The following is a 25,020-nucleotide window of genomic DNA, read 5'->3' as shown; positions in this document are numbered from 1 at the left end:
CCCCAAAAAATCATTCTTTTGCACAATGCACATGCAGGATGGAAACAGACATATGTGGGATTAAACATTCACAGGGGCAATTGGGAGAGCAATGTGGAAAAGGGGTCCTTGGGGGAGGGTGGGGAGAAAAGAAGGCTGGGAAACACCATTTCGGATGCAGGGCCTTTGTTGGATATACGCTTCACGGAGAGCAAAATGTTAAATGTGGATAAAGTCCAATTTATCAATCATTCCTTTTATAGCTTGTGCATTCTGTGTACAGCTTTCTGGGCCACCGAGATTTTCTCTTATTTTTTCTTGTAGCCGTTTCCTATTTTTATGAATTCTTTTTAGGTCTATGACCCATTTCATAGACGCAAAATTTAGTTTTTGTGTGTAGTGCGAGGCCAGGGTGAAAACTCATGTTTTGTTTTGTTTTATGCGTCTGGACATCCAATTGATCTAATGCTATTTGCTGAAACTCTCTTCTTTCCCCACCGATCCATGTATGTGTGGGTCTATTTCTGGACTGTTCTGTTCCAGCTAACTCGAATATTTTTAACATGCCATGCGGACCAAAGCGAAGCCCGTCTTTGAGCCACCTGTTCTGGGCCCTGCCTCTCCCCCGCTTGGTCTCCCGCAGAGACCTCCCGTCTCCAGGCCTCAGCTCCAGCTCGACCTGGCCGGGAACCCTCTGCCCTGATGTTGCCCCACATCAGCGCCTCCTCCTCTGAGAGCGAGGCCCCCTGCTCTCCGTGGCATCTCTCTGTTGATTTGGTTCTGGGAGACCTGGGGAAGGTCGGCAGACACCTTTGCGAGTGTGGCTCGGGCTGCTGAAAGGGAGCAGCACGGAGGCCCCGGCCAGCACGCGGACCCTGCCAGCCGCTCGCCCTGCCTGCGCCCCCATCATCAAGGCATCCCCCCACTTTAAGAGCAGCACAAGAGAGAAGGAAGGTTAGCTCCAGCTGGCCTCTCTCCAGGGCCTTGAGGTGAGGTGTGCTGGGCGGGGGGGGGGGGGGGGGGGGGGGGGGGGGGGGGGGGGGGGGGGGGGGGGGGGGAAGGGGCATGCTGGGCTGTTAGCGCCTCATAATGACCACTGAAACAACAGCACCCCCGTGGCTGGCCCTGTCCCTTAGGGGCCACGCCCCTCTGTCGTCGACTCCCCTCTGGTCAGCAGGGACTCGCAGGCTCCCGTGATGACGGCACAGACCTCACTCACACCCGGTTCACGGGCTCTGCGTGTATTTATCGAGCCCCTGGCTGTGAGTCAGGTGGGGATATGATGGTGAGCAAACAGACACGTTCACTCTCAGGGGTCCCAGGCGGGGCGGGGAGTGAGAGAGCAATCAAGAAGTCACGCCCACGAGCGGGTCGTCGTGGACCGCGGTGGGTGCTCTGAAGGACAGGAGTGCGTTCGGGGCAAAAACAGGGTTCCTTCCGAGAGATCAGAGGAGACGGGGATGGGACCTGGTTCAGAGAGTCCTGGGGCCCCCGAGGGAACGGCGGCTGAACTGGAAGAGAAGCCGCAGAGAAAGTTCCAGGTGGAGGAAACAACAGATGTGAGGGTGAGCAGCTGGAGAGAGACGGCTTGCTGAGAAGCAGAAAGAAGGCCAGTGGGCAGGAGGGCAGGGGTGAGCGAGGGGACACAAGGGGCGGGTGGCTGTCACCAGCTTCAGGCCGAGCCGGGGAAACCAGGAGGTGGGGGAGGTGAGACATTCGGAAATTTGAATGTGGCCAGTGATAAGAAAGGGCGAGAGGATTAACGTTAATTTTGTTAAGGAGGCGATGATATCGTGGCTGGAGGGGTGGGGGGTGGGGGGGTGGGCTCAATGGGTGATGGGCATTTAAGGAGGTGTTTGTTGGGATGCGCTGGGCTTTACGTGTAAGTGATGAATCAGTAAATTCTACTCCTGAAACCAACACGGCAGTGTGTGTTAACTAACTTGAATCTGGATAAATAAATTGAAAATAAAAAAAATAAAAAAACTGATGCACATATCGAAGCATTTAGAATTGGACAATCACCGCATCCGAAACCAACTTCAAAATATTAAGGAAAAAAGATAAAGAAAAAGAGGCAAGATGTGAACAATTATTTAAAGTTAGGTGATAGGAGTAAGAGGTGTCCGTTTTTCTATTCTCTCAATTTGGGGGTTTATTTGAAATATTTCACGTGAAACTGAAAAAAAAAGAACAGAAAAGTAGGGAGCATAGATCATTAATAGGTGGATGAATAGATAGGCAGACAGACAGACGGACAGGCAAGGTTATGCTGGTTGTCCGGCAGAGGCTGGGGGTGGAGGGGCCCAGGCGTCCCCGGCTGGGAGACCCCAGGGAGAGGCTCTCTGTTGTAGGTGAGCTCTAAAATGACCACCGGTGCTCTTGTACAATCTTCTCCCCTTGAGTGAGTGAGACCTATCGATACGAGATGATATCACTCCCATAATTGGCTATGTTAGATGGCAAAAGGGAATTTTGCAGGTGTAAACCGGATCCCTAATCAGTTGAGTTAATCCAACGGGGGATTATCCAGGGTGGGCCTGACCTAATCAGGTGAGCTCTCAAAGGGCATCTTAAAGACCAGGGAAAGTCAGAGAGAGGCACTCTTGTGGCCTTGGAGACACAGCTTCCGTGAGTCCTACAGCTGCCAGGAAAGGAATTCTACTCAGGTGAGACCTCGGCTCTTGCTGGCACCAGGATTTCAGCCTGCCAGACCGGGCAGGAAGGAACCCAGTCGTGCTGGGCCTCAACCTCTGACCTACGACACCTGTGAGACCGGGAGCCACTAAGTGTGTGAAGCTTTGTTACAGGGCGACAGGAAACAAATACATGTTAACAGAGTTCAGACGTCAGAGAGCCAACAGTGTGGATCGGGGCGGTGGCAGTGGGGACGGAGCGAAGAGAGGGGCTCAGGAGCCCTCAGAAGATAAATCGCTTGACGAGTTAGAGACGAGAAGGAGGGAGGAGGCAAAGGCGGAGCCTGCTGGATTTTTGGCTTGAGCGGCCGCTGTGGGGAACCTGCAGGAGGAGGTTGGGGTGTTTCGGGCAGTGAACTCGTCACGCAGTTGGCTGGGCCTGGGGCGAGGTGAGGCACACGCGGGCAGTTGCTAGCATGCGAGGGGGGCTGGCGCCATGGGAGTGAGGAGGAGGGCCCAGGACGGAGCCTGGGCCCGCTGTGCCCTCCTCATTGCCTTTGGACTCTGTCTTCTTCCCCATTCCCGGCACTGACACCCCCAGCCCAGGACTCCTGGCCCTTTCCCTGACCCCGTGTCGCAACTCATTCCCCTAAGGGGCCTCCCTGACTCCCATTCTCTACGGTCATCCTTGCACGCTCAAATCTGAGATCATGTCCCTGCTTGGCGTCTTTGGATGGGGGGGGGTTCCCTGGGCTCTTGGGACAGCTCTGAGAGGGCAGGAACGATGTCTGACGCCCCCTGCCCGCCCCCCTGCCTGCCGGGCCCTGTGTGGGTGCTGCCGGCAAAGCTGTAGATAACTGCTGTGGTCTGCGACATTTCCGTGGCCTGTAGCCTGCAACCATGGTGGACGGATGCTAGCTTTGAGTCAGAAGTTAGTGAACATAAAGATGTGATGTCGTTCCCACCCAAGTGCCCAGACCTCCTGAGAATTCTATCCGCAGACCCCAAGATCGCCAGGTGGAGCTCCCTCCCACCATGAGGCGTGAATCGGTGCGCTTTGTGAGCAGAACAGCATCGCCAAGGAGGAAGAAAGCGTCAGTAAGCTGGGGCAGCAGAATCCTCAGGGCCCTTATGTGGAGCGGGACCGATGGGGCCCCTGGCGGCCCCCTGCAGGGCGAGCAGGGTCAGGGTCTGAGGGTCAGGGGGCATTCTAGGCGGCAGGCACCGCGGGGGCGGCCTCGGGCAGGTAGGTCCCACCTCTCTGTGCCACGAGCACACGGGACAGAGGCCTCCGGGGCCCCTCGCACGGTGCTTACAGTTGACTGCCTGCGCCTCGTTTCCATCGCTGGTGAATGGGGCCCCGATCCCGCTGTCCACCAGAATTCTCCCTTGGCTAAGCGAGGGCTCGCTTAGGGTGCACTTCTGTTTCGGTCACGGCCCACAGCTGAGCAAGGGACAAGCCTCTCTCAGTTGGCTTCTGCAGGAAGGGGCGTGTGTCGGTCCCCGTCACCGATACCCTGATGGGTGTCACTTGCCATCTCTCAGCCCTGCTCTCCTCTGTGTGGTCTCCGGCCTCCGGAGGAAGCCAGCACCTGGTCGCATAACAGCCCCACTGCAGCGACAGCCAGAGCCCCAGATTGGCCCCGACTGGACCAGCCCCGGACCCATCACTGTGCCAGAGAGATGCTTTGCTCGGATGGGCTAGCTCTGGCTCAAGTGCTCACCCCAGGTGGACCGAAATGGGGGCCAAGTGGGTCCCAGTGGGAAAAGCCAGACCCCTGGCCAGAAGATGGAATGTGTGCTTCACCCACAAAGTTAGCAGAAGCCCGCTGTGCGCCCCCAGAGATACGCCCACCTGGAATCCGGGAAGGTGAGTGACCTTCTTTGGAAAATGTCGTGGCAGATGCAATGAAGTTAAGACCTTTGAGATGAGAGCATCGTGGGTTCAGGACGGGCCCAAGGACACTGTCAAGTGTCCTTCTGAGAGGCAGAGGCACAGACGGGAGAGGCCATGTGACAACGGAGGCGGAGACTGGGTGACGTGGTGACAAGCCGAAGAGTACTTGAGGCCAGCAGGAGCTGGAGAGGCAGGAAGGGTCCCCCTCTGGAGCCTCGGGAGGATCGCAGCCCTGTCAACACCTTGAATTCTTATTTCCGGCCTCTAGAGCCGCGAGGGAAATACATTCCTGTCATCAGCCACCACACACCCACCCTGGTCTCACTTATGAAACACCTTCCAGCATCTAGAGGTGACTCCCAAAGGTTGAGGGTCCTGCAGGGGCTGGGCCTCCAACCAGCCCCTCACCTGCCACTCCCAGGGTGCACCACTGCTCCCAACACGTCCGCCAGGAGAGGACAGCAGTGGGTGCGGACAGCTGCTGGGTTCTAAACGCTCAGCAAGAAGCCTTCGCAAAGCAGGTGTTAGTAAGCATACCACCAGGACCGAAGTGAGACCAAAATGTACAAATACAGTCACAGCATTCTCCTCCAGGCTCGTGGGCTCAAATCTCAGCTCTGCTGCTCCCTGGCTAAATAAGATGAAATACACATCAGTACACTTTATTTTCTGATTTCCCATTGGCTGTCTGGCATTCTCAGAATCCTTGCTGCACGAGAAAATCGAACCCACAAAGAGTTCTCAAATGTCGTGAAACTTCTATGAATGTCAAACCAAACCTAAAGATGATCTGGTGTCATATCTTGTAGGTATTTAACGAAGCATCTATTAATTTTATTTATTATTTTTTAAAAAATTTAACGTTTATTTTTGACAGAGAGAGAGAGAGAGAGAGCGTGAGTGGGGGAGGAACAGAGAGAGAGGGAGACACAGAATCGGAAGCAGGCTCTCTAGCTCTCGGCCCTGGCTCACCCCTCCCGTCTTTCCATGATGTCGGGGCTGGAAAAGTACAAGGGGACATTGAGTCAGCCTCCTCACTGACAGACGGGAGGCCCAGGGCTCCGGAGCGAAAGAGACCAGACAAAGTCCGAACTGTGTTGGTCCCAGGTCCCCGCTCCTGATGATAAGATTTCTTTCCCTGTTTGATCCCTGCCCACACTTGGCCTCGTCCCGGGGTAGCCCAAGACTGTACTTCCCAGCAATGACCCCAGGGCCTTGCAGCTCCTCGAAGCGAATCTTCTCCCTTTGAAACTCATTACCCCACGTCCGTTCTCCAACGGGCCTTGCCTCCTAGAACCAGATGAGTGTGGCTCTGCCTCTTCCTTCCTCCTTCGGGAGCTTCAAATCCCGGCTCCAGATCTCACTTGCTGTGTGATGTTGAGCGTCGCTCAGCCTCTCTAGGTGGTGCTGGTCTTACCCAACACATGAAGACAATACAAGCTGCCTTCCAGGGCTCAGGACCTTACTTGTCCACATTCAAGGAGCTTCCGGCATAAAGCAGTTCCTTGGGCAATGTGAGCACGTCCCCCGTCCCCAGTCCTACCAGGCATGTCTTCCTGCAAACCTTCTTGGGTCCTTTCTTCTCGCTACCGTGTCGGTGCCTAAAATAACTTTGAGGTTATCCCCTCCAGGAGAATTTTAGCAGGGATCTATTTTAAAAAAGGAGAGCAGCTGAGGATGTGAAAGTATTTCGTGTGCGGAGGGGCGGATGGTGGAAAGAGGGCCGGAGGAGGGGAGGAGGGAGGCGGTGAGCCTTCTCAGGCGGTTCCCCTACCCTGGCGGCAGGTGAGCAAACCCCAGTGTTTCGGGCGCTGTTGCAATCGAGATCTGGGAGTGGTCGGGTTTCGATTTCCGGAAAAACAGAAGGATGAGGGACAGGGATTTCAGCAAAGGAGAACCGTAAATGAGTCACAAGGAGGGAGAAGTCAGGCCAGGAAACTCACATGACTGTGAAAAGTATTTTAATAGATTCTCTGGAATGAATGAAAAGCCTCTGAACCTGACCCTTGCCGTTCTTGTGCTTAATGATCGAAGGTGGGGCTGTGCAGACCTAACTTAGCCCCGGGGAACTGTCTTTTCTTCTTGAGGACCAAGGAGAAAAGATCAGAGCCCAACTCTAGACCCACGGAACTGTACGGGCAGGAGGGAATCTCAGCCGTCATCCGGTCCTGTCCACCTTTGTACAGACAGTAGACAGAAGCCTGGAGAAGAGAAGGTCGGTGGCACCATTTCACACGAGTCCCTGAGGCTTACAGCTATGTAAGAACCACCGGGAGAAGGGTTCTCTGGGAGCATCTGTTGGTGACACTGGCTCTTTGAATCCGTTCAGCCCCCAAACATTAGGGCTGGAAAAGAGAGCTGTATACACAAGAATGGTGCTTGGGCATTGCCCCGGCAAGAACGTTGGAAAACGAGAAAACTGACCCAGTAAAGCAGATGGGTTGTGGCTGACTTTTCCTTTTGCTCATCGTTGCTTAATGGTTGCCCTAGTGTGTTTTGCAATCACCACTCGGGGAAAAGAGGCTTCAGCTGTAGGGCTTTCGTGATTCCCTTTGTTGGCTCACTGTATTGTTTTTCTCTCGCTGCCCTAACTAACAAAAGAAGTGCCTGGAAACAACATAAATTTAGTATCTCACAGTTCTCTGAGTATGACTGGGGTCACACTTTGGGCTGAAACGAAGGTGCAGGCAGGGCTGTGTTCCTTTCTAAAGGCTCTAGGGGAGAACCTGTGTCCTGGCCTTTTCCAGCTTCTAGAAGCTGCCTGTGTTCCTTGACTTGTGGCCCCTTCCTCCACCTAGATTGGGCCCCCACGGATAATCACGGAGGATCTCTCTGTCTCAAGGTCCATTCCCTTAATTCCAGCTGCAAAGTCCATTTTGCCCTGTAACAAATATTCACAGGTTCCAAGGATTAGGGTTGGACATCTTTGGGGGACATTATTGGGCCTACACTTTTTTTTCCCCCACGTGGCTTTTCTTTTTTTTTTTTTTAAATTTTTTTTTAACGTTTATTTATTTTTGAGACAGAGAGAGACAGAGCATGAACGGGGGAGGGTCAGAGAGAGAGAGGAAGACACAGAATCTGAAACAGGCTCCAGGCTCTGAGCTGTCAGCACAGAGCCCGACGCGGGGCTCCAACTCACAGACCGCGAGATCGTGACCCGAGCCGAAGTCGGACGCTTAACCGACTGAGCCACCCAGGCGCCCCCCCCCCCCCACGTGGCTTTTCTAAAAGCACAGCTCATTTATTTGCAGAAAAGAACATTTTCATCATCATAGGAAATATGGCTAAACCAGAATTTTTCCAAGGATCTTTTATTGTGTTTTAAATTTATTTTATTTTTATATTTTTATTATTTTATTTTTAAATTTTATGTATTTGATTTTTTAAGTGTATTTATTTATTTTGAGAGCGAGAGGGAAAGAGAGAGAGAGAGAGCAGGGGAGGGGCAGAGAGAGAGAAGGAGAGAGAGAATCCCAAGCAGGCCCCGCCCCATCATTGTGGAGCCCTGATGCCAGGCTCAAGGTCACCAACTGTGAGATCGTGACCCGATCTGAAATCAAGGGCTGGACACTTAACTGAGCTCCCCAATAACCCCTTAAATCGTTTATTTTTAGTTCTATTTTATATTCTGAATATTTATATACACAAAAATACCTAACTCACAAAAGTACAGCTTCTTTTGTACATTTTCCACGTAATCAGCCCCCACGTCAAGAAACAGAACATGTTCTACGGTCCCTGCTCATACCCACTTTAAGTGAAAGACGCGATTCAACATTCGCTGATATTTAAAAGTTCCCTTATGTGGACCATACCTGGAGTATCGTTGAAACAAAAAGCAGAGGGCACGAGCGATGTTCATTTATCCATTCAACAAATTAAAAAAAAATTTTTTTTTTAAGTTTATTTATTTTGAGAGACACAGAGACAGGGGCAGTGGGGGAGGGGCAGAGAGAGAGAGGGAGAGAGAGAATCCCAAGCAGGCTCCTTGCTGCCAGTGCAGAGCCCGACGCGGGGCTGGAACCCACGAAACCTTGAGATCATGACCTGAGCTGAAACCAAGAGTCGATGTCAAACCGATGGAGCCACCCAGGTGCCCCCGTTCAACAGATATTTTCTGACACCCGTCCTGGGCTGGATACCGGGGTAAAGACCGTGAGCTGATCCAGTGCTGGTCCTATGGCACAGTCTACGGAGGTGACCGTGAGGGGAGAGGTGGGGCTGATGAGGAAGCAGGTAAGAACACAAACGCATTGGCCAAAACTAACCAGAAGGCTTACCCGTTGACGGTGGGCCTTGAAGCCAAGCTCAGTGGAGACGAGGGGATTTCAGGCCCCGGGGTGGTGGTGGTGGGGGCGGGGCGGGGAGGACAGCATCAGCAAAGGGGAGGCAGGGGGAGCAGGCAGGGGTATGACCATTGGACTTCCCAGCCTGGCAGCCCTCGGCAAGTCTCATTTCCCGTTTCTACCAGCCCGAAGCCCAGCTGTCCAGACTCAGAACTGGTGGCCGTAGCCCTCAGGTCGGTGTCCTCATTTTACAGGAAGGGACACAGACCCAGAGGAGAAGAGAGGCCTGCCGACGGCCAAACACGTGCTTCATGACCACTCTTGCCCCACACTTCCGTACAGAGTGCCCCCCACCCCACCCCCAGGCCTGGCTCTGAGGGCACAGTGGGGCCAGACACGGGCCCAGGGGCCCCAAACCAGCAGTGAGGCCTGAGGCAGGCTCCAGACCACCCATTTCCTCCCCCAGGGTATTATGCCCCATGGTCCCAGGCCTCCTTACTGCCTTGTCCAAGAGGCTTTCCTGCTTCCTCAGGCCTCCGGTCCATTCTTTTTTTTTTTTTAACGTTTATTTATTTTTGAGACAGAGAGAGACAGAGCATGAACGGGGTAGGGTCAGAGAGAGAGGGAGACACAGAATCTGAAACAGGCTCCAGGCTCTGAGCGGTCAGCACAGAGCCCGACGCGGGGCTCGAACTCACGGACCGTGAGATCATGACCTGAGCCGAAGTCGGACGCTTAACCGACTGAGCCACCCAGGGGCCCCTCCGGTCCATTCTTAATACATTCCTCCCACATTCATTTACAGGGCATCTGCTATGTCTCCACAGCGTTCTAGGTACCAGCTGTGAGCTGTGCAGGAATCAGACACTGAACAGAATTCATAGCTATGCAGTGTGATGTCCCCGGAGGTGCGTGCTGTGCTGTGAAGACAAATAAAGCAGGGTAAGGGACTAGAGGCGGAGGGAAAGCGGGGTTTCGGGTGAGATGGTCAGGAAAGGTGCCACGGGGACCTGAGGGAAATGAGGGAACAGGTTTCACAACGATGGGGGAGAAGAGCACAGCTGATCCTCGAGGGATGTGGGGCTTTAGGGGTGCCATCCCCCACGCAGGTGACAATCCCCGTATAACTTCTGACTCCCCCAAACTGGACCGCCCGGTGCTGACCGATGGCACCGTCGCAATGTGTGTTAGGTTTGTGTTATGTATTCCACGTGTCTGTGTATGTATTTGCATACTGAATTCTTACAATACGGTAAGCTAGAGGAAAGAAAATGTTAAGAAAATCACAAGGAAAATACATTTATAGTACTGTACTGTATTTCTCGAAAAATATCTTCCTGTAAGTGGACCCTAGTCGTTCACACAGTTCACATACCCGGGGGTGTTCAAGGGTCAACAGCACTTGGGCGGGTGGGGCGGGGCCTGGAGGCAGGACTTCCCTAGAGGGGTCAGAGCTGAGACCCCACCCCCACCCCAGCACGGTCTCTCCATTTCTACCTCCCCCTAGAAGTGAGCTGGCAGGCGTGGGTGCCCGCGGAGGCCTCTGGCTGCTTCTCCCCTGGGTCTCCCTCTATCAGCGGGGGCCAGCTCACCAGGGGCGCCTGGCTGGACCTTGGCCTTCACCAGGATCATATGCACAGCCGACCTCGTACCTCCCTACTTCTCAATCCCCTCATACCTAGTCAACACTCAGGGAGATACCCCCATTGTACAGCGGAGGAAACCGAGGCTCAGAGCCTTTCTCAACACCCGGCACTGCACTCGGGCCAAGGACTCAGCGCGGGGAGGGAAGCGCTTTGCCTCGTGGCCCCTTTGACACTTCTTTATGGGGAGGGGTGAGTTCTTCCTGGGTTCCGCGGAGGATGTTCCCGGAACTGGACGGAGAGAAGAGAGTGGCAACGGCGGACGGAGGTGACAAAGTGTTGTCTCGAGGGACGGGGGGTGGGGAGGGGGATGGGAGGGCAGAGGGGGCGCAGAATAGGCCCCAAGGGGTGATGGGAGGGGCTCAAGGACGCCAAAGTGCTGGATGATGTTTGCGGGCGGGGGACGGCCGCGGGGGTTGGGCCTGGAGGAGGCGGGCGCAGGGGCTGAGGGGCCGGGGAGGAACAGCAGACGAAGCGCCGGAGGTCGAAGCGGGCTCAGGGCGGCCGCTGTGGGTAGAGCGCGGCTAGAGAGTGTCGGAGGTGGGCGGGGCCGGAGCGGCCGCGGTCGGTGGGGGTGGGGAAGGAACCCCGCCCGCCAGGCTCGGGGCCCTGGAAGCCCGGCCTGGGGCGGGGCCTCATCGGTCGGGGGCGGGGCCTGCCGGCCCAGGGAGGGTGGGAGGTGGGGCGAGCAGCGCCGGGAGGCGGGACAGGACGTGCCGGGAGGGGGCGGGGTCTGGAGGGCCGGAGGCGGGGCGGGAAATGGCAGGGGGGCGGGGTCTAGCAGAAGGCGGCGTGGGGGCGGGCCCGGGCGGGCCGGGGGCGGGGCGGGGCGGGGCCGGGCGGGGCGGGCGGTGGCCCGGAGGCGCGCGGGCGGCCGCGGCGGCGCGGATCTGCGCTCGTTTCCCCGGACTCGGCAGGCGGGCGGCGGTGACGGCGACGGCGGCGGCGACGCGCACAAAGGCGGATTGTGGCTTCACTGGTGCTCGCGGCAGGCGGCGCCGGGGCGGGGGCGGCGGGGCGCGCCGGGGGCCCCGGCGGGCGCGGCGCGGGCGATGAGCCGGGGCCCGGCATGGCCTCTGCGCGGCCGCCGGGCCGGGCCTGCGCCTCGGCGCCCGCGGCCGCGGGGCTCCGGGCCGGGCCGCCCGCCCTCGCCGCCGCCGCCGCCGCCGCCTCCCCCGAGCCTGCGGGCGGCGCCGAGGCCGAGGAGCGCTCGCTGCAGCGCATGCTGCGCGCCATAGCGGAGGAGCGCGGCCGTCTCAGCCTGCGCCGGGAGGTCTGCGGCCTCGGTGAGTGGGGTGGGCCGGGGCCGCCAGCGCCGCGGGTGTGCGCGCCTCGGTCTGTGCGTGCGACCCTGTCGCTGAGTCTCGGTCTCTGTGTCTCCGTCTCTGCGCCTCCGTCCGTCTCTGCGTGCGTCTCGGACTCTGGGTCTTTCGGTCTCCGCGTCTCTCTCCGCCTCTGCGTGCGTCTCTGTCTCTGGGTGTCTCCGTCTCTGCGCCTGTCTCCGTCTCTCTGTTAACGTCTCTGCGTGTGTCTCTATGCGTGTGTCTGTCTCTGTGTCTCCGGCTCTGCCTGTCGTGGCCTCCTCCATGCGCCCCCCAGGTCTCCACGTATGGGTTTTTCCTGTGTCCCTGTGTGTTGGTCTCTGATTTTGGTCCCAACGGCGGCTCTGCACACTCACGTCTCTGTGTCTCTTCCTCTTTCCCGGGTCACTCGGTGTCTCCCTCTGTCTGTCCCTTCGAGTGTGTCTGTCCATCCTTCTCCTTCCTCTCCGGGGTTGTGACAGGTCCCTTCCTTCTCTAGGAAGCCCTCCCCCGGGCTTCGGTGCCGCTGCAGGGAGTGTGGGCGTGGGATCTGGGGAGATCCTTAGCCCATCACCAGACGGGGGCGGAACAGGCCCCCAGTGGGCTCTGGGCCGACCTCCCTGCCAGCGTGTCCGGGCCACCGTCCCCCGCTTCCTGAAGCCTTTGTCTTCCCGCACCTCTCCACACTGCCATTTCTTCCTCTCCCATTAGCTCCAACTGGGGACCTGTTGGGCCTTGCCCCCCCCCCCCCCCCCACCTACTCAGCGGAGGGAGCAGGGACTGCCGCCTCTCTGGGTGTGATCCTGCTTAGCTGAGGCCCTGAGTCCTACCTCTGCTGGTGGGGTGGGGTGGGGTGGGGGGCACCTGGTATTGTTTGGAAACGCCTGGGGCTGAAGGTGTGGGTGGGGTCTCCCGGCGTGGCTGGGTGTGAGGTAATCACTACTGTTGGATCCTGCCCGACCCGAGCCGAGGAGCCCCCTTCCTTGTAGTGTGTGGTTGTCATTTTTTTTCCATGAAAAGACCCCTCCCTTCTTCGTGCCGGCATGATTTCATACCATATTGTCAGCCAACACCCCCCCTCCCCACCCCAATCTGAGCTGGGAGTTTCAGAGGGGGTGACAGCCTTGGAGATTCTACCCTTGCCCCCTTCCTTCACCACTGGGGAGTCCCAAAGTGCCAACATATCCCCTCTAAGGTCACAGAGCAGCAGGGACATGGCACCCCTAGGGGTCCGGGCCCCTCAGCAGGCCACACCCTGAGTCTAGAGAGGAGAGGAAATGAATCCGAATCCTTGTTTTTTTTTGTAGTTACCTTAGCAGAAGACTACGTGTCCCCTCAGGAAGCAGGTCCCAGCCCAGCCTGCCCCAGGAATGACCTTTCCTGGAGCGAGGGTGGGGTGCCTTGGAAGTAGGGACGGGCCAGGAAATGGGTTTCTCAGGTTTCTTTTCTGATAAGGCGTCAAGACTCAGTGTTGAGCAGACATCGAGGGATCCTCATGAGTTCATTCTAGCGTTCACTGAGCACCTACTGTGTGCCAGGCTGCGTGCCAGGCCCGCCTGCCACCTGGCCCAGGATGTCTGGGATGGGAGGGGTCTGACGGACCATCTGCTCCAAGCCCCTCCGCCCAGTTTGCTCCCAAGCTCCAGGCAGCCCCTCCCCACCTCTCTGAGCACCTTCTCTCCTCTGCCAGGCCCCGCCCCCGGGAGCCCAGGGGGCCATTCCCTGAGGCCGATCCTAATGAATTCTAGCACCTGACATTTCCGGAGCTGCTTACCCTGTGCCAGGGCCTTTATGCGCTCTGTCAGTTCCATTCTGACTTGGCCTGATAGGAGTGTCATCTCCGTTTCACAGATGAGCAGGAGGTTCTGGGAGGGGGGAGGCTCGCCCCTGGAAAGCCAGTGAGGAGGTGGCAGGGCTGGGGTTGACCTGTGGCCAGTCTGACAGCAGAGCCTGCCGTGTCCCTCCACTGCTCCCCAGATGTCCCTGGCCAGACCTCGCTGTGCCTGTCGCCCTGCATCTGGGGAGGAGAAATGCCCCGTAGTTCCCGTGTCTCCTCTCCGGGCACGCGGTCCCCACTCCCACCCCCTTCCCCCCTCCCCTCCTCCCTCCTGCCTTACCCACCCCCCAGCCCCCGTCCTGAACTCCTGAACTGAACTCCGTCCCTGTGGCGCTCTGATGCTCTGTGCTTTTATGCCCGCTCTCTTCTCCTCCCCGAAGGCCACCCCTACTCCCCTGCTCCACACACACCTACAGGGGCCTCTCCAGGCCTCAGCTCCAATGCCACCACCCTAGTGACCCCACCTCCCCTTCCTGCGCCACTGCCTAGGCTCTTTGTGCCCGATGCATGTCTTCTGGATCATCAGGCTGATTGTGGCGCTGTAACAGTCTGTGTGACCGGCTCCCCGGTTAGCAAGCGAGCCCCTTGAGGCCACTGCCCAGTCTGTGACTCCTCAGTGCCCAGCACAGGGCACGTGCAGAGCGGATACCCAGTAAACATTTAGCAGCCCCAGGGAGAGGCTTTCTGGACGAGCAAATAAGGGTATGGGTGTATGGAGAGTAGAATCTTGGCCTCTTAGAAGGGTGCACTCTGTCCCTCTTTCATTTTTCACAAGAGAAATGCTGTGTTCAGAGAGGGCCAAGCTGAATAGTGACCTAATGCCAGAGTAGAGTCAGGACCCAGTGGGTGGCCTGCCCACCCAGAACGCCGCCCCCAAAGAACCTTCCCGTGTCCAGCAGGTCGCCCGGCCCTTTCTTCTCCACTTCACAGCTGTGACAACCTGTTACGTTCCTGCATCTGAACCTCCCAGATTGTTGCCGTGGTTGTTCAGTTAAAGCTGAGGCTCTTGAGAACCATGCCATGTTCTCTGAGGTTGTTTTGAAGGTGTGAGGGAGCCTCTGGTGGGGACGCTTGACCCTAGACACACTGTTGTCATTTCTGAGTCACAGCGTCTGTCTAAGATGGGAGAAAGCGACTGCTTCTCCCCCCCCCCCGCCCCAGGGATTGTCACTTGGCTGTGATGATGAAAGGCACCTCATGGATCCAAACCTGTCTTTTGAATCTTCTCTTCGGCCGCGTCTGCAGCGGAGACGTGTTTTGCGTGTCAGGCAGGGGGATCGGGCCTGGTCCTGCCTGCTCGTGCCTGGTGGGAGGGCACCGCTGAGTAGGGGAGAGAAGCCGGGAGCGCAGGTGGCTCAGCCGGAGGAGAGACCCTGCTGGAAGCAGCCAGGGCTGTGGCTCCGGCGAGCAGGATTGTAGTGTTTTATCCACAGGAAGCTGCTTGGGATTCCAGGCAGCTGGCTGAGACAGCTTCTGTGGGGCTCCAGATTCCCGGAGCCAGGAAGAGTCAGGTGGTCCTGTGTCCAGCTGTTGTGTGATGCAGACATCTGGACCAGAAGCGGATCTAGCCCGACGCCTCCTCCCGGGGCTTGGGCTCTCTCCCGGGCCCTGGACGTCAGCTGAAGCGTCCCGTACCGGGAAGGCTCCCTCTCGACAGAGGCAGCACGCCGCTGACGTTCAACGGGGCCGCGTGGACTTGACCTGGCCCCGGGGTCTGGTGTGAACCGTGGACAGGCGCTGGGAGGGGAGGGGCCTACATCGTGCTGAATGTCTTTGGGCTCTGCCTGGGCCGAACACCTTTCAGAGCGGCTCTGCCTGGACCGATGTCCCCTTTTAGGTGGCCTAGGGCATTCTCTCTCTGGCCGGGAGTGCTGGGGGGGGGGGGGGGGGCGCGGCGGCGAGAGGAGTGTTCCGTGTTCACTGTTTTATTCTTGAAATCGTCCTATAAGGTGGGTATCGGTACGCTCTTCTCTTTGTCCTGAGGACCAGATGCAGGTTTCGAGGTGAAGTAACGTGTCCCCGGGTCCGTGGCTCGTAAGTGGCAGGATGTGTCTGAGCCTAAGCTCTCCGCGGCGGTGGGACCCACCCATACCTGTCCTCAGGGTGCTGGTGGTCCAGTCATCACAGGTGTGCGCAGGTGGATTGAGGAAGGGCCCAGGTGGCGGCACGAGAGGTTCCCTCAGGGGCCACAGAGGAGGGAGCCACCACAGCTGCTCAGGGGGATTGTGCAGTGCGGGGCCTTTGAGAGGGGCCACGGCAGGGCAGGACTTGCCTGGGCGGAGCGGGGGAGGCTGGCCCGGCTGGAAGGAGAGTGGGGGCTGCAGCAGTGGTCTGGGCCCTCGGCCCGGCCTCGGGGGGGTTTTGTGGCCATTGACTTGGGCTGCCTGCCCTGTGCCCGTCACACGGCAGCTACAGTCATGCCCATGGGGGTAGAGTCTGTTGGCACCCCGTTTTGCAGGTGAGAAAAGCAAGCTTCAGGAAGCCAGGCGACTCACCCAAAGTCATGTCGCTGGGAGGTGGCAGAAGTGGGATTTGTGGCGTTCCAGCTGCGGCCCGTCAGATGCCGGTAGCCATCCTGCAGGGGGTTGGTGGAATGAGCCAGAAGGAATGAAGTGGGGAAACTGCCTTCCAGGGAGCCCGCCAGCCTGGCCCTTTCCCATTTTGCTAGGTGCGGCGTAGCTGGGCATGGTGGGAGGGGGGGTGGTTTAGCGGGAGGTATGGCTAGAAGGGAAGACCCGGGCGGGGCTGAGCCTCTGTGAAGTGGCGACCCAGAGTCTGTGGCGTCACGGGAATTGCAGAAGTGACAGCTTCACGGGCAGCGTGAGGAGCAAGCGAGACAGGGCAGGTCCAGACCCTACACGGAGTCGGACCCCAGCCTTGCTGCTGTTACAGAGGATACAGAGCACCCGGGCCGGTGCCCATGCATGGAATTGGGGTTGTGCTTGTGCGGTCCCTGAGGACAGTTCCCCGGGGCTCCCTGGGGCCCCACGCCCTCCAGCCCAACCGAGGCAGGCCGGGCCGGGTCTGGGCCCGTGCTGTGGGGAGGAAGTGTAACCGTTTGCGTGGTGAGCGGTGCCTCTTTCGGTTCCTGGGCCTATTTTTAAGGCCTGTGGGTTCCGGCTTCTGTCCGTTTCTGGGGCTGGAGGAGGCTGCCCTGTGGTCTCTCCTGAGGCAGGGACTCTGTGTCCTTTCAGGGAAACCGGAGGACTTTGGACCTCACACTTCAAAGAGACCAGGCAAGGGGCGCCTGAGGGCTCAGTCGGTGGAGCGCCGACTTTGGCTCAGGTCATGATCTCGCGGTTCATGAGTTCGAGCCCCACATCGGGCTCGCTGCTGTCAGCACAGAGCCCACTTTGGATCCTCTGTTTCCCCCCCCCCCCGCCCCTCCCCCACCTGTGCACGCGCACTCTCTCTCTCTTTCAAAAATAAATACACATTAAAAATAAATAAATAAATGAGGAGACCAAGGGTCACAGCTGCAGGGCTGGCTCTGCAAGGCAAGAGTGTGAGAGGTTGTGTGGCCTGCCCAAGGTGGGTGCCGTGGCCCCTCATGGCCATATTTGCCTCCTTCCCTGAGCCTGGAAGCCTCGGGAATGCCCCCTGAGCCGTGAGGCCACTCAGGAGAATCCGCACGCAGGATACTTGTTAAAAAAACAGCCTCAGACGCCCAAAACCAAATTTTTTTTTTTTTCCCATTGAAAAAGTGTTCCACGCACATTACAGAAACTGGAAAATTTAAGAGGATGGGAAAAAATCACATTTCCAATCATGCAGAGACGACCGTTAACTTTGCAAAGGCTTGCTTTCCCATCCTTCTAAAGCCTTCTTAAGGAGTACTCGACATTCTAGACACAGAGTTTCCTAGTCACGCTTTCTTACTCAAAACTCCTGAAGCATGTTCCGTGTTGTTCAAACGAGACACCGTCTCGACGACCGCAAGGTCATTGGGTGGCTGTGCCCTCGTTTCCTGGATTGGTCTTACCTCGTGGGAAACTTAGCTTGGATCCAGGTTTTCAGCCGGCCTCCTGCTTTGGGCTCAGGCAGCAGAACGTCTTGTGGGTCACAGCCCGGCCTGGGGAAGCCGGATGGACAGGAAGGATCTGGAAGTCCACCAGCCCGACCCTGCGTCTGCACAGACAGCGGGCGGGGTGAGGCTCAGAGAGGACCCTGCCACAGGTGGACCACAAGGGGCAGAGTGCCTGATCTGACCCACCTGTAGCCCCCCGCACAGGTGAGAGAGAGAGATGATTAGCGACAGGGCAGAGGCAGAGGCTCCCTTATTTTCCCTTTGCAGTGACAGGGCCAGGACGTGTGAGGGGGAGAAGCTCAAGTGCACCCCTTTCAGGGCCCCCGTCGGCTACAGGCGGGGGCTGGGATGTTGCTTTTGGACCTACAGGTAAGGGGTTGGAGCGGCTGGAGTTGAGCCCGCAGCGGTGGGGGCCAAGGTCGGGGGCCACCCAGCTTGGAAGGAGCCTTTGCCCAGCCCAGGCTGGGCGGCAGGAGCATCAGCTCAGTTAGAGAGGGACCCCCTCCTTTTAAAAAGGGAGTCCTGGGGCGCCCGAGTGGCTCAGTCGGTTAAGCGTCTGACTCTTGCTTTCGGCTCAGGTCATGATCTCACGGTCCTTGAGTTCGAGCCCCAAGTAGGGCTCTGCGTTGCTGGTGTGGAGCCTGCTTGGGATTCTCTCTCTCAGAATAAGTAAAGAAACTTTGAAAAAAAAAAAAAATAAGTAAAAGGGAGTCCTGTGTCTGACATGACATGAGACAAACATCCGGCCAGCTTGAGTTTTTAAAAGAATATAGGGGCGCCTGGGTGGCTCAGTCGGTTGAGCGTCCGACTTCGGCTCGGGTCACGGTCTCACGGTTCGTGGGTCCGACCCCCGTGTCGGGCTCTGTGCTGACGGCTCGGAGCCTGGAGCCTGCTTCGGATTCTGTGTCTCCCTCTCTCTGCCCCTCCCCTTCTCACTCTCTCTCTCTCTCTCTCTCTCTCTCTCAAGAATGAATAAACATTTAAACAAATTAAAAATATATATATATACATATATATTTCCCTCCCTTGAACGACCAGCAAATACTTGAAAAATGTCTGTTGGCAAAGCAGAGAAGAGGGGCCTTAGTTTTCAGGTTTTTGTCTTGTTGGTGGAGTTGTTGTTCCTGTTTATCTTCAGGTAAAACCCCTTTGCTTTTGGATGTGCTTTGAAAAATCTTGAGAAACGCCTTTTAGACTTGGGTTTCTTAAGACAGTGCGGAGGCAGGATACTCTCCCTCCCTCGCGGAGGAGGGACACGCTCCCTCTGCCTGGGTCTGGCCTCACCCTGTCTGCTGGAGATCTGCGCCTCTCTGTGGCCCTTTGCGGGGGGGGGGTGGCTCTCCCGCCGCTTCCTGACCCCTTGACAGAATCAGCGCCCCTGCCACTCCGCCAGTCCCACAGTCCCGGGCCGCTGCTCTCCCTGCTCTGTGTGTGGCCTCCCCTCCCTCGCCCCCGCCCTGCCAGGCTCCCCCTTCCCTCCTGGGCTGTCAGTGCTGTGGCGGCTCAAGGTGGGCTGACCAGCCCAGGGAGGGGGTGGCGGGGGTGGTGTGGGTGATGGGTGGATGGATAGGTATCCAAGGGGTGCTGGGGAGGGGTGTCCCTTGAGTGGGCCTTCCTCACGGAACTGTCTGCCTGGCAGAGACCAATAGTGGGGAAGAGGGCAGAGAAGATTCAGAATTTAATTTTTCCCAAGTGCTGTGCTGCTTTGGGGAAACCACTGCAGCTCTCTGTTCTCCTGGCAGGGTAGGACCGATTGTTGTGCCTCCACCTAGGGCGGAGGTCAGCCTCCAGGCCCAGGGTGTCGGAGAGTGTCACGGAGGCTGCCTGTGGCAGGCGACAGAGCCCGGGGTCGAATCCAGACTGTGGGCGAGGCCCTTCTCCCCTCTGGCTCTCAGTTTCCTCTTGCATCAAATGAGGGAAGGAAGGTTGACCTGGAGCAGCGTTCTCAGCCCGCAGTGCCCGGACGTGTGTTCACCAGGCCACAATGCCACTGCCTGAAACCGAGCAGGGCCACTGACACCGCCTCAGGGAGCTCGGTGCCACTGGGGTGCCGTGGCTCAGGACGGCAGGAATGAGATGGGAAGAGGCAGAAATGGGAAGCATCACGGCTCCCACCCCCCAACAAGGCGGAAACGAGGACCCTGTCCTTCTGCCACCCGGGGCCCCGGCCTCCCCCTCAGGCTGCAGCCTTCATGACCGGCTGCGTTTGCGGGGGTCCCCCTGGGTGATGCCAACACGGTGCCACCTGCCCGATTCCAGATTCCTCCCGACCCCAGGGGGAGGGGAGCGGCCCCCACGCGGCGGGGCTCCGTGCAGCTGCAGGGCGCAGGGGTGCGGGCCTGTCTGCGCAGAGGCGCTGCGCCCGGGAGCCCGCCGGGGAGGCCGCGAAGCCCGCTTGCTCCCGCAGAGGGTGGGAGCCAGAGCAGCCACGGCCCCGTAGCAACCCTGTGGCGAGGGGGTGTTCGCCCCGTTGGCAGGTGAAAACGGCGCGGCCCAGAGAGGCCGGGGCGCTTTGTTCAGGGTCGCGGAGCAGCGAGGGTGGGACTGGAGGCTGTGGCCTGTGCGCTCTCGCGCTCAGACGCGCCGTCTCCCCAAGGGGAGTCGTTTGGCACCCACTCACCCCGTGGCCTCGCCCGGTCTGGTGTGTGAGCAGGAGCCGGGCCGCCTGGTTTCCACAGTGAGGGGAAGGGGATCGGGACACGGAGACGGTTGTGGGACTGGCCCCTCCTGAGCACACGGCTGTTCGGCCGAGGGCCGTGACCCAGCCCCGGGGCGGGGGGGGGGGGGGGGGGGGGGGAAGGGAGCAGGCCCCCCGGGGGGCTGGGGAGGGTGCGTTGGGCATGTCCGTGCGCTAGGGGACGTTGGCATCGGTGCGCAGAATGGATGCTGTCGTGTGGCCTTGAGTCCCTCTCACCAGGCTGTATGTCCGCAGGGACACAGTGCTTGGAGTGGGCGGGCTGTGGACGCCTTGCAGGGCTGACCTAGGCCTCTGGGGCTCTGTGACCTGCCCCCACCCAGGTAGCCTGTGGAGGTGGGGCCCTGGGCCGTGGCCAGGGCCACGAGCAAGTGGTCTCCTGCCCAGGCAGCGGGGTGGGGCGCAGGTGGGCGCGAGGGTGGCCGGTCACGGCTCCGGTCTGGGATGGGGCACCTTGCGCGTGTGTCTGGGAGCCTCGGCGACCCTGCAGAACCGCAGCTTGTCTCGTAGGCTCTGTTTCAATGTATCAGAGCGAAGCAGTGAGTCAGGAGTTCGAACAAGGCCACAGCAATGACGAGCTCACAGGAGATGGAGCTTTGAATGTGCGGCTACTCTTGGGCCATAAGTGCTCCGGCAGGATTGAGGTATCTGGGAGCAGTTTGTGGGGAGTGAGGTGTGGCGTTGAGTGCCAGTGGCCGCGGGCCATTTGCAGGCGCTGCCGTTCTGGAGAGTCCAGAGGATCGCTTTTGGGAACCTCGGGCCAAGGACCACTCGGGCGGACGCCCTGCCCCGTGAGAGCGACCTGGCGGTCAGGGTCAGGGTTTATTTTTCACCATGCCCGGGGCCTCATGCAGAGCCCGCTCTCGGAGCCGGTGCTGATCCGCCCTGGCATGGATTCCAGTCCCAAGTCCCAAGGCCCGTTATGGCCCTTCTGGGTAACCTGGGTCAGGTGCCTCTGTTTCCCGCACGGCGAAGTGGGTCATTAGGGAGATCCCGGATGCGACCGAGGGTCGTAAACGGGCTTCGAGGATTTCACGGCGCCGTGCATGTGTGAGAAGGGGTCGGGAGTAAAGCTGGTGGAGGCTCTGGGCGAGCGTCGACGCTTCCGTGGTGTCTGTCCTCTGAGCCAGCTGGAAGCCGGAGGTCAGTCATCACGACCGTATTTATTTGTTCAGCCTTCGCTGGTGCCTGCTGGGGGCCCCGCCCTGTGCTGGGTACTGGGTCATCCTGCCAGCAAGGTGTCTCGTCCTGGAGGGGAGGGACACCCAGGCAGGTGTGTGGAGCCGGCTGCCGAGGCCGTGGCCCAGAGCTAGGAGCGCGGCTCGGAAGGCAGCCCCGGGCAGGAGTCTGGTCCTGCCGCCTGCTTGGAACTTGACGTCCGACGAGTGACTCGAGCTGCGAGCTTCACGTTCCTCATCAGCTGAATGGAAGCAGTGACTTCACCTCACAGGGTGTCTGAGCTGGAGTGTGCATCGGAGGCGGAGGCGGAAGGGATCAGGTGCTCCGGTGCAGGTGGCCTGGGGCGGTGGGGGGAGGTGACAGCTGCGGTGTCAGCACAGACAGGCTTGAGACCGACCAGCACGGCCGGGGGCAGAGACCCTACGGTGGGGGGACTGGCAGACCGAGGCTACGTTGGAGTTTGGCCAGGGAGGAAGGGCGGGGGACCACACTGCAGACTTTGGGGGGGCTGTCTGGAGGGCCTGGCTCATATGGTGAGGAGGACGGGGAACCGGGCAGGGGTGTGGGGCCTCACCCGATCTGGCCACCTTGCATCACCGAAACCCCATGCTTCCCGGAGGACTGGCCAGGCCCGTGGGATCCCTCACGTGGGGACCCGTCTGACCAGTGCTTCCCCTTCCAAGGGCCTCATCACCACAGCCCGGCACCCCGGGCAGCTCCTTTGTTTGTCTTCTGTGCCCCGAGGCAGGGTCTTCAGCCAGCTAGGAGCACTGAGAGGCACTGAGAGGCACGAGTTGGTGAAAGGCCTATTGAGGGGCCACAGAGGCCTATTCATCCTGCCCGCCCGGCTGCAGGGGTGTGGGGGTGGCCAGGGGCCAAGGTCTCCCTGGGACTCTCCCCAAAGAGGCTAGTTGACCTCCCACCTTTGGGAGGGGGCCAGGCGGAGCAGAGGCGTGCTCTCAGGAGGCCCCTCCCCACAGCAGAGAGACTCCGCCCCACTCCCTCCCCACGGAACCCTTCAGGGCTCCCCTGGCCCCTGCCAGCGTGGAGGCCCGGAGGCCCCATTCAGTGGGGTCCTCTCCAGCTCTGGCTCCCACTGGGCATCTTTACCCCTGGACCCCTTCACCAGCCGGCCTCACCGGGCATCGCCCCACAGGGGGGCCTTGAATGTTCTTCCCCTGCCCTCACCCACTTAACCTGTAGGTTTGAGCCCTCACGTGAAACCCCTCCTCAGGGGAGCCTCCCTAGTGTTCCTGACCCTTACCGAGGCAGTATTAACACGCGTGTGTGTGTGTGTGTGTGTGTGTGTGTGCGTGCGCGCGCGCGTGTGGGTGAGTTGTGGATAAATCCTCCCTCCCCTGATGCTCCGGGGGGCAGGGGCCGCCCCACAGCCCGCACTGAGCATCCAGCCCCTACGAGTGCCACCCCATGCCTTTTGGCTCCAGATTAAACAAGGTGTGGATGGGAGTGACCTTGGACAACCGTGTCTTCACTGGTAAATGAAACCTGCTTCACACAGTGTTAACGTCGGCGATACAAGTGTTCGGCACAGTGCCCGGCACTCCGTAAACCCTCGGTGTTATTTCAGTTCAGAAGTGTTTCTAAATGTACGACAGAGTATGTGACAACCAGGAAGAGTCGTTCCAGAACTCTGAACACTAACCACCGCGGGCCTTTGGTTTACTTCCTTCAGTCTGTCTTAGGCTTATTCATTTGCTTATGTGTGGGGGGGGGGGAGGGGAAGAGAGAGAGGGAGAGGGAGAGAGAGAATCCCAAGCAGGCTCTGCGCTCTCAGCTCAGAGCCCGAAGTGGGTCTCGATCTCACAAACCATGAGATCCTGGCCTGAGCCGAAACCCAGAGTCAGACATCTAACCGAATGAGCCACCCAGGCGCCCCTTCTGTGGCTTTGAGAACAGAACACGCTCAGGGCACTGAACTCGAAGGGTATGAGGAGAGTCATGGTGAAGAAGGCCCCTTTCTCTGTAGCCCGTCTTGGGACGCCGTGGTGGCACCGGCGAGGGCGTGAATAACGCCTGCTCACCCGCCAGCGTCCTGGGGAGGGCTTCCCGTGTATCCGCTCATTAAAACCCCCAGCAACCCCGAGAGGTGGGTTCCATTCTTGCTGTGGTCTTACAAGTGGAAAACAGGCAGCCAGGGGCCTGGGGTCTGCCAGGCACCGGCCAGAACCTCTGGAGCCCGGCGCCCGCCCTCCTGTGCCTCCGAGCGCCAGCGTTCGGTCGCGGCCGGCTGTCCCGTTAGCAGGGGGGGCCCCTCGGGCTGCTTTGCTGCTCACTTTATCCTACAGACCTTTCCCTTCTCGTGGAACAGCCGCATTGCAGCCCACTCTGTAAACGATCTCTGACCTCTGTCGTGACTTCCCCGTTGAGGGGACCATTCCAGTATTTCGCAAAGGGCTACAATTAGTTACATTATTTGGGGCAAACCCTCCGGAGGAGAATTGCTGGGTGGAAGGTATGAGCATTTGTGCTTTTTGTTCCCCGCCGTGTCTGCGGAGATCGTTACCCGTTCACCTTCTGCTGCCAGACGCGAAGTCCTGTCCTCGGCATCGTCTCCCCCGGGGGTGTTGTCAGGTGTTTAGATTTTTGTAGATCAAAGAGGCGAAAAGTAGACGTTTGTGGTTTTCATGTGGCATTCCTGTAATTGTGTAAGTGGAGCCTGTTTTCACGTTTGAATCTCCCCTCGCCGTTTGGATCTGCCTTTGCTTTGCATCCTGTTTCATTTTGTGTGCATTAGATGAAACTTGTTATTTATTAGGGAAAATAAACCTCAGTTAAGCGTTCCAGTAATTTTGGGGCGCCTGGTGGCTCAGTCGGTCAAGCGTCTCATGTCAGCTCAGGTCATGATCTCCCAGGTCGTGAGTTCGAGCCCCACATTGGACTCTGTGCTGACAGAGCGGAGCCTGCTTTGGATTCTGTGTCTCCCTCTCTTTCTGCCCCCCCCCCGCCCCCACCCCCAACGCTCACTCTCTCAAAAATAAATAAACATTAAAAAATTAAAAAAAAACAGTTCCAGTAATTTTTCTGGTGTGTTTTCTTTTGTTTACGATGCATGTGGTGCTTTTTTTCCCCCCATAGAAATATTTTATTTTTATGTAGTTTGATTAATCTTTTGTTTGAAATCTTATGCGGTCTATTTAGAGAGGCTTTTTCATCTCTGAGAATAAAAAAATTCTCTCACAGCTTATTTATTAATTTTTTTACGATTTTACTTTTAACATTAAAAGCTTTGATCTTCTGGAGTTTATTTTGGTTGCGCACAGACCCAGCCTCGTTCTTTTTCCTTAGCCTGCCAGTTGCCCCAAGACCAGTTGCTGAAGAGTCCGTCTCCAGCCTGCTGGTTCGAAGCGCCATGTTTATATAAACTAAATTACGGTGTGTTTTTTCTGTGTTTGCTTTCTGTGTTCTTCCCTTGATCTGTCTGCCGATGTGTATCACCATGTTGCTTTCATTAACCAGTTCGTTCATTTCACTTGCTGATTCAGTTAGCCAATATTTATTGCTTCCTGTAGGCTGAGC

General features: G+C 58.2%; 1 protein-coding gene across 5 annotated transcripts in view; it reads left to right on the top strand.

Moving 5' to 3' along the window:
* Window positions 1-11,589: 11,589 nt before the first annotated feature.
* The window catches only part of KIAA0930 (KIAA0930 ortholog), a 39,436-nt gene continuing 26,005 nt past the window's right edge, over window positions 11,590-25,020 (top strand). For 3 of the 5 annotated variants that reach the window (XR_006220300.1, XR_006220299.1, XM_042993514.1), the window contains exon 1: window positions 11,592-11,730. Coding sequence is in view for 3 of the 5 variants with exons in the window: in XM_042993514.1 (XP_042849448.1) it covers window positions 11,667-11,730 (64 nt within the window). In the remaining 2 variants the exon portion in view is untranslated. Of the gene's footprint in view, window positions 11,731-25,020 lie in introns of all 5 variants that reach the window. The other 2 variants (XM_042993515.1, XM_042993516.1) reach the window with 2 other exon arrangements.

The sequence above is a fragment of the Panthera tigris genome, chromosome B4 (assembly GCF_018350195.1).
Source record: "Panthera tigris isolate Pti1 chromosome B4, P.tigris_Pti1_mat1.1, whole genome shotgun sequence".
In the NCBI taxonomy this organism is placed as follows: Eukaryota; Metazoa; Chordata; class Mammalia; order Carnivora; family Felidae; genus Panthera; species Panthera tigris.
This window is presented reverse-complemented; position numbering and strand designations above follow the sequence as displayed.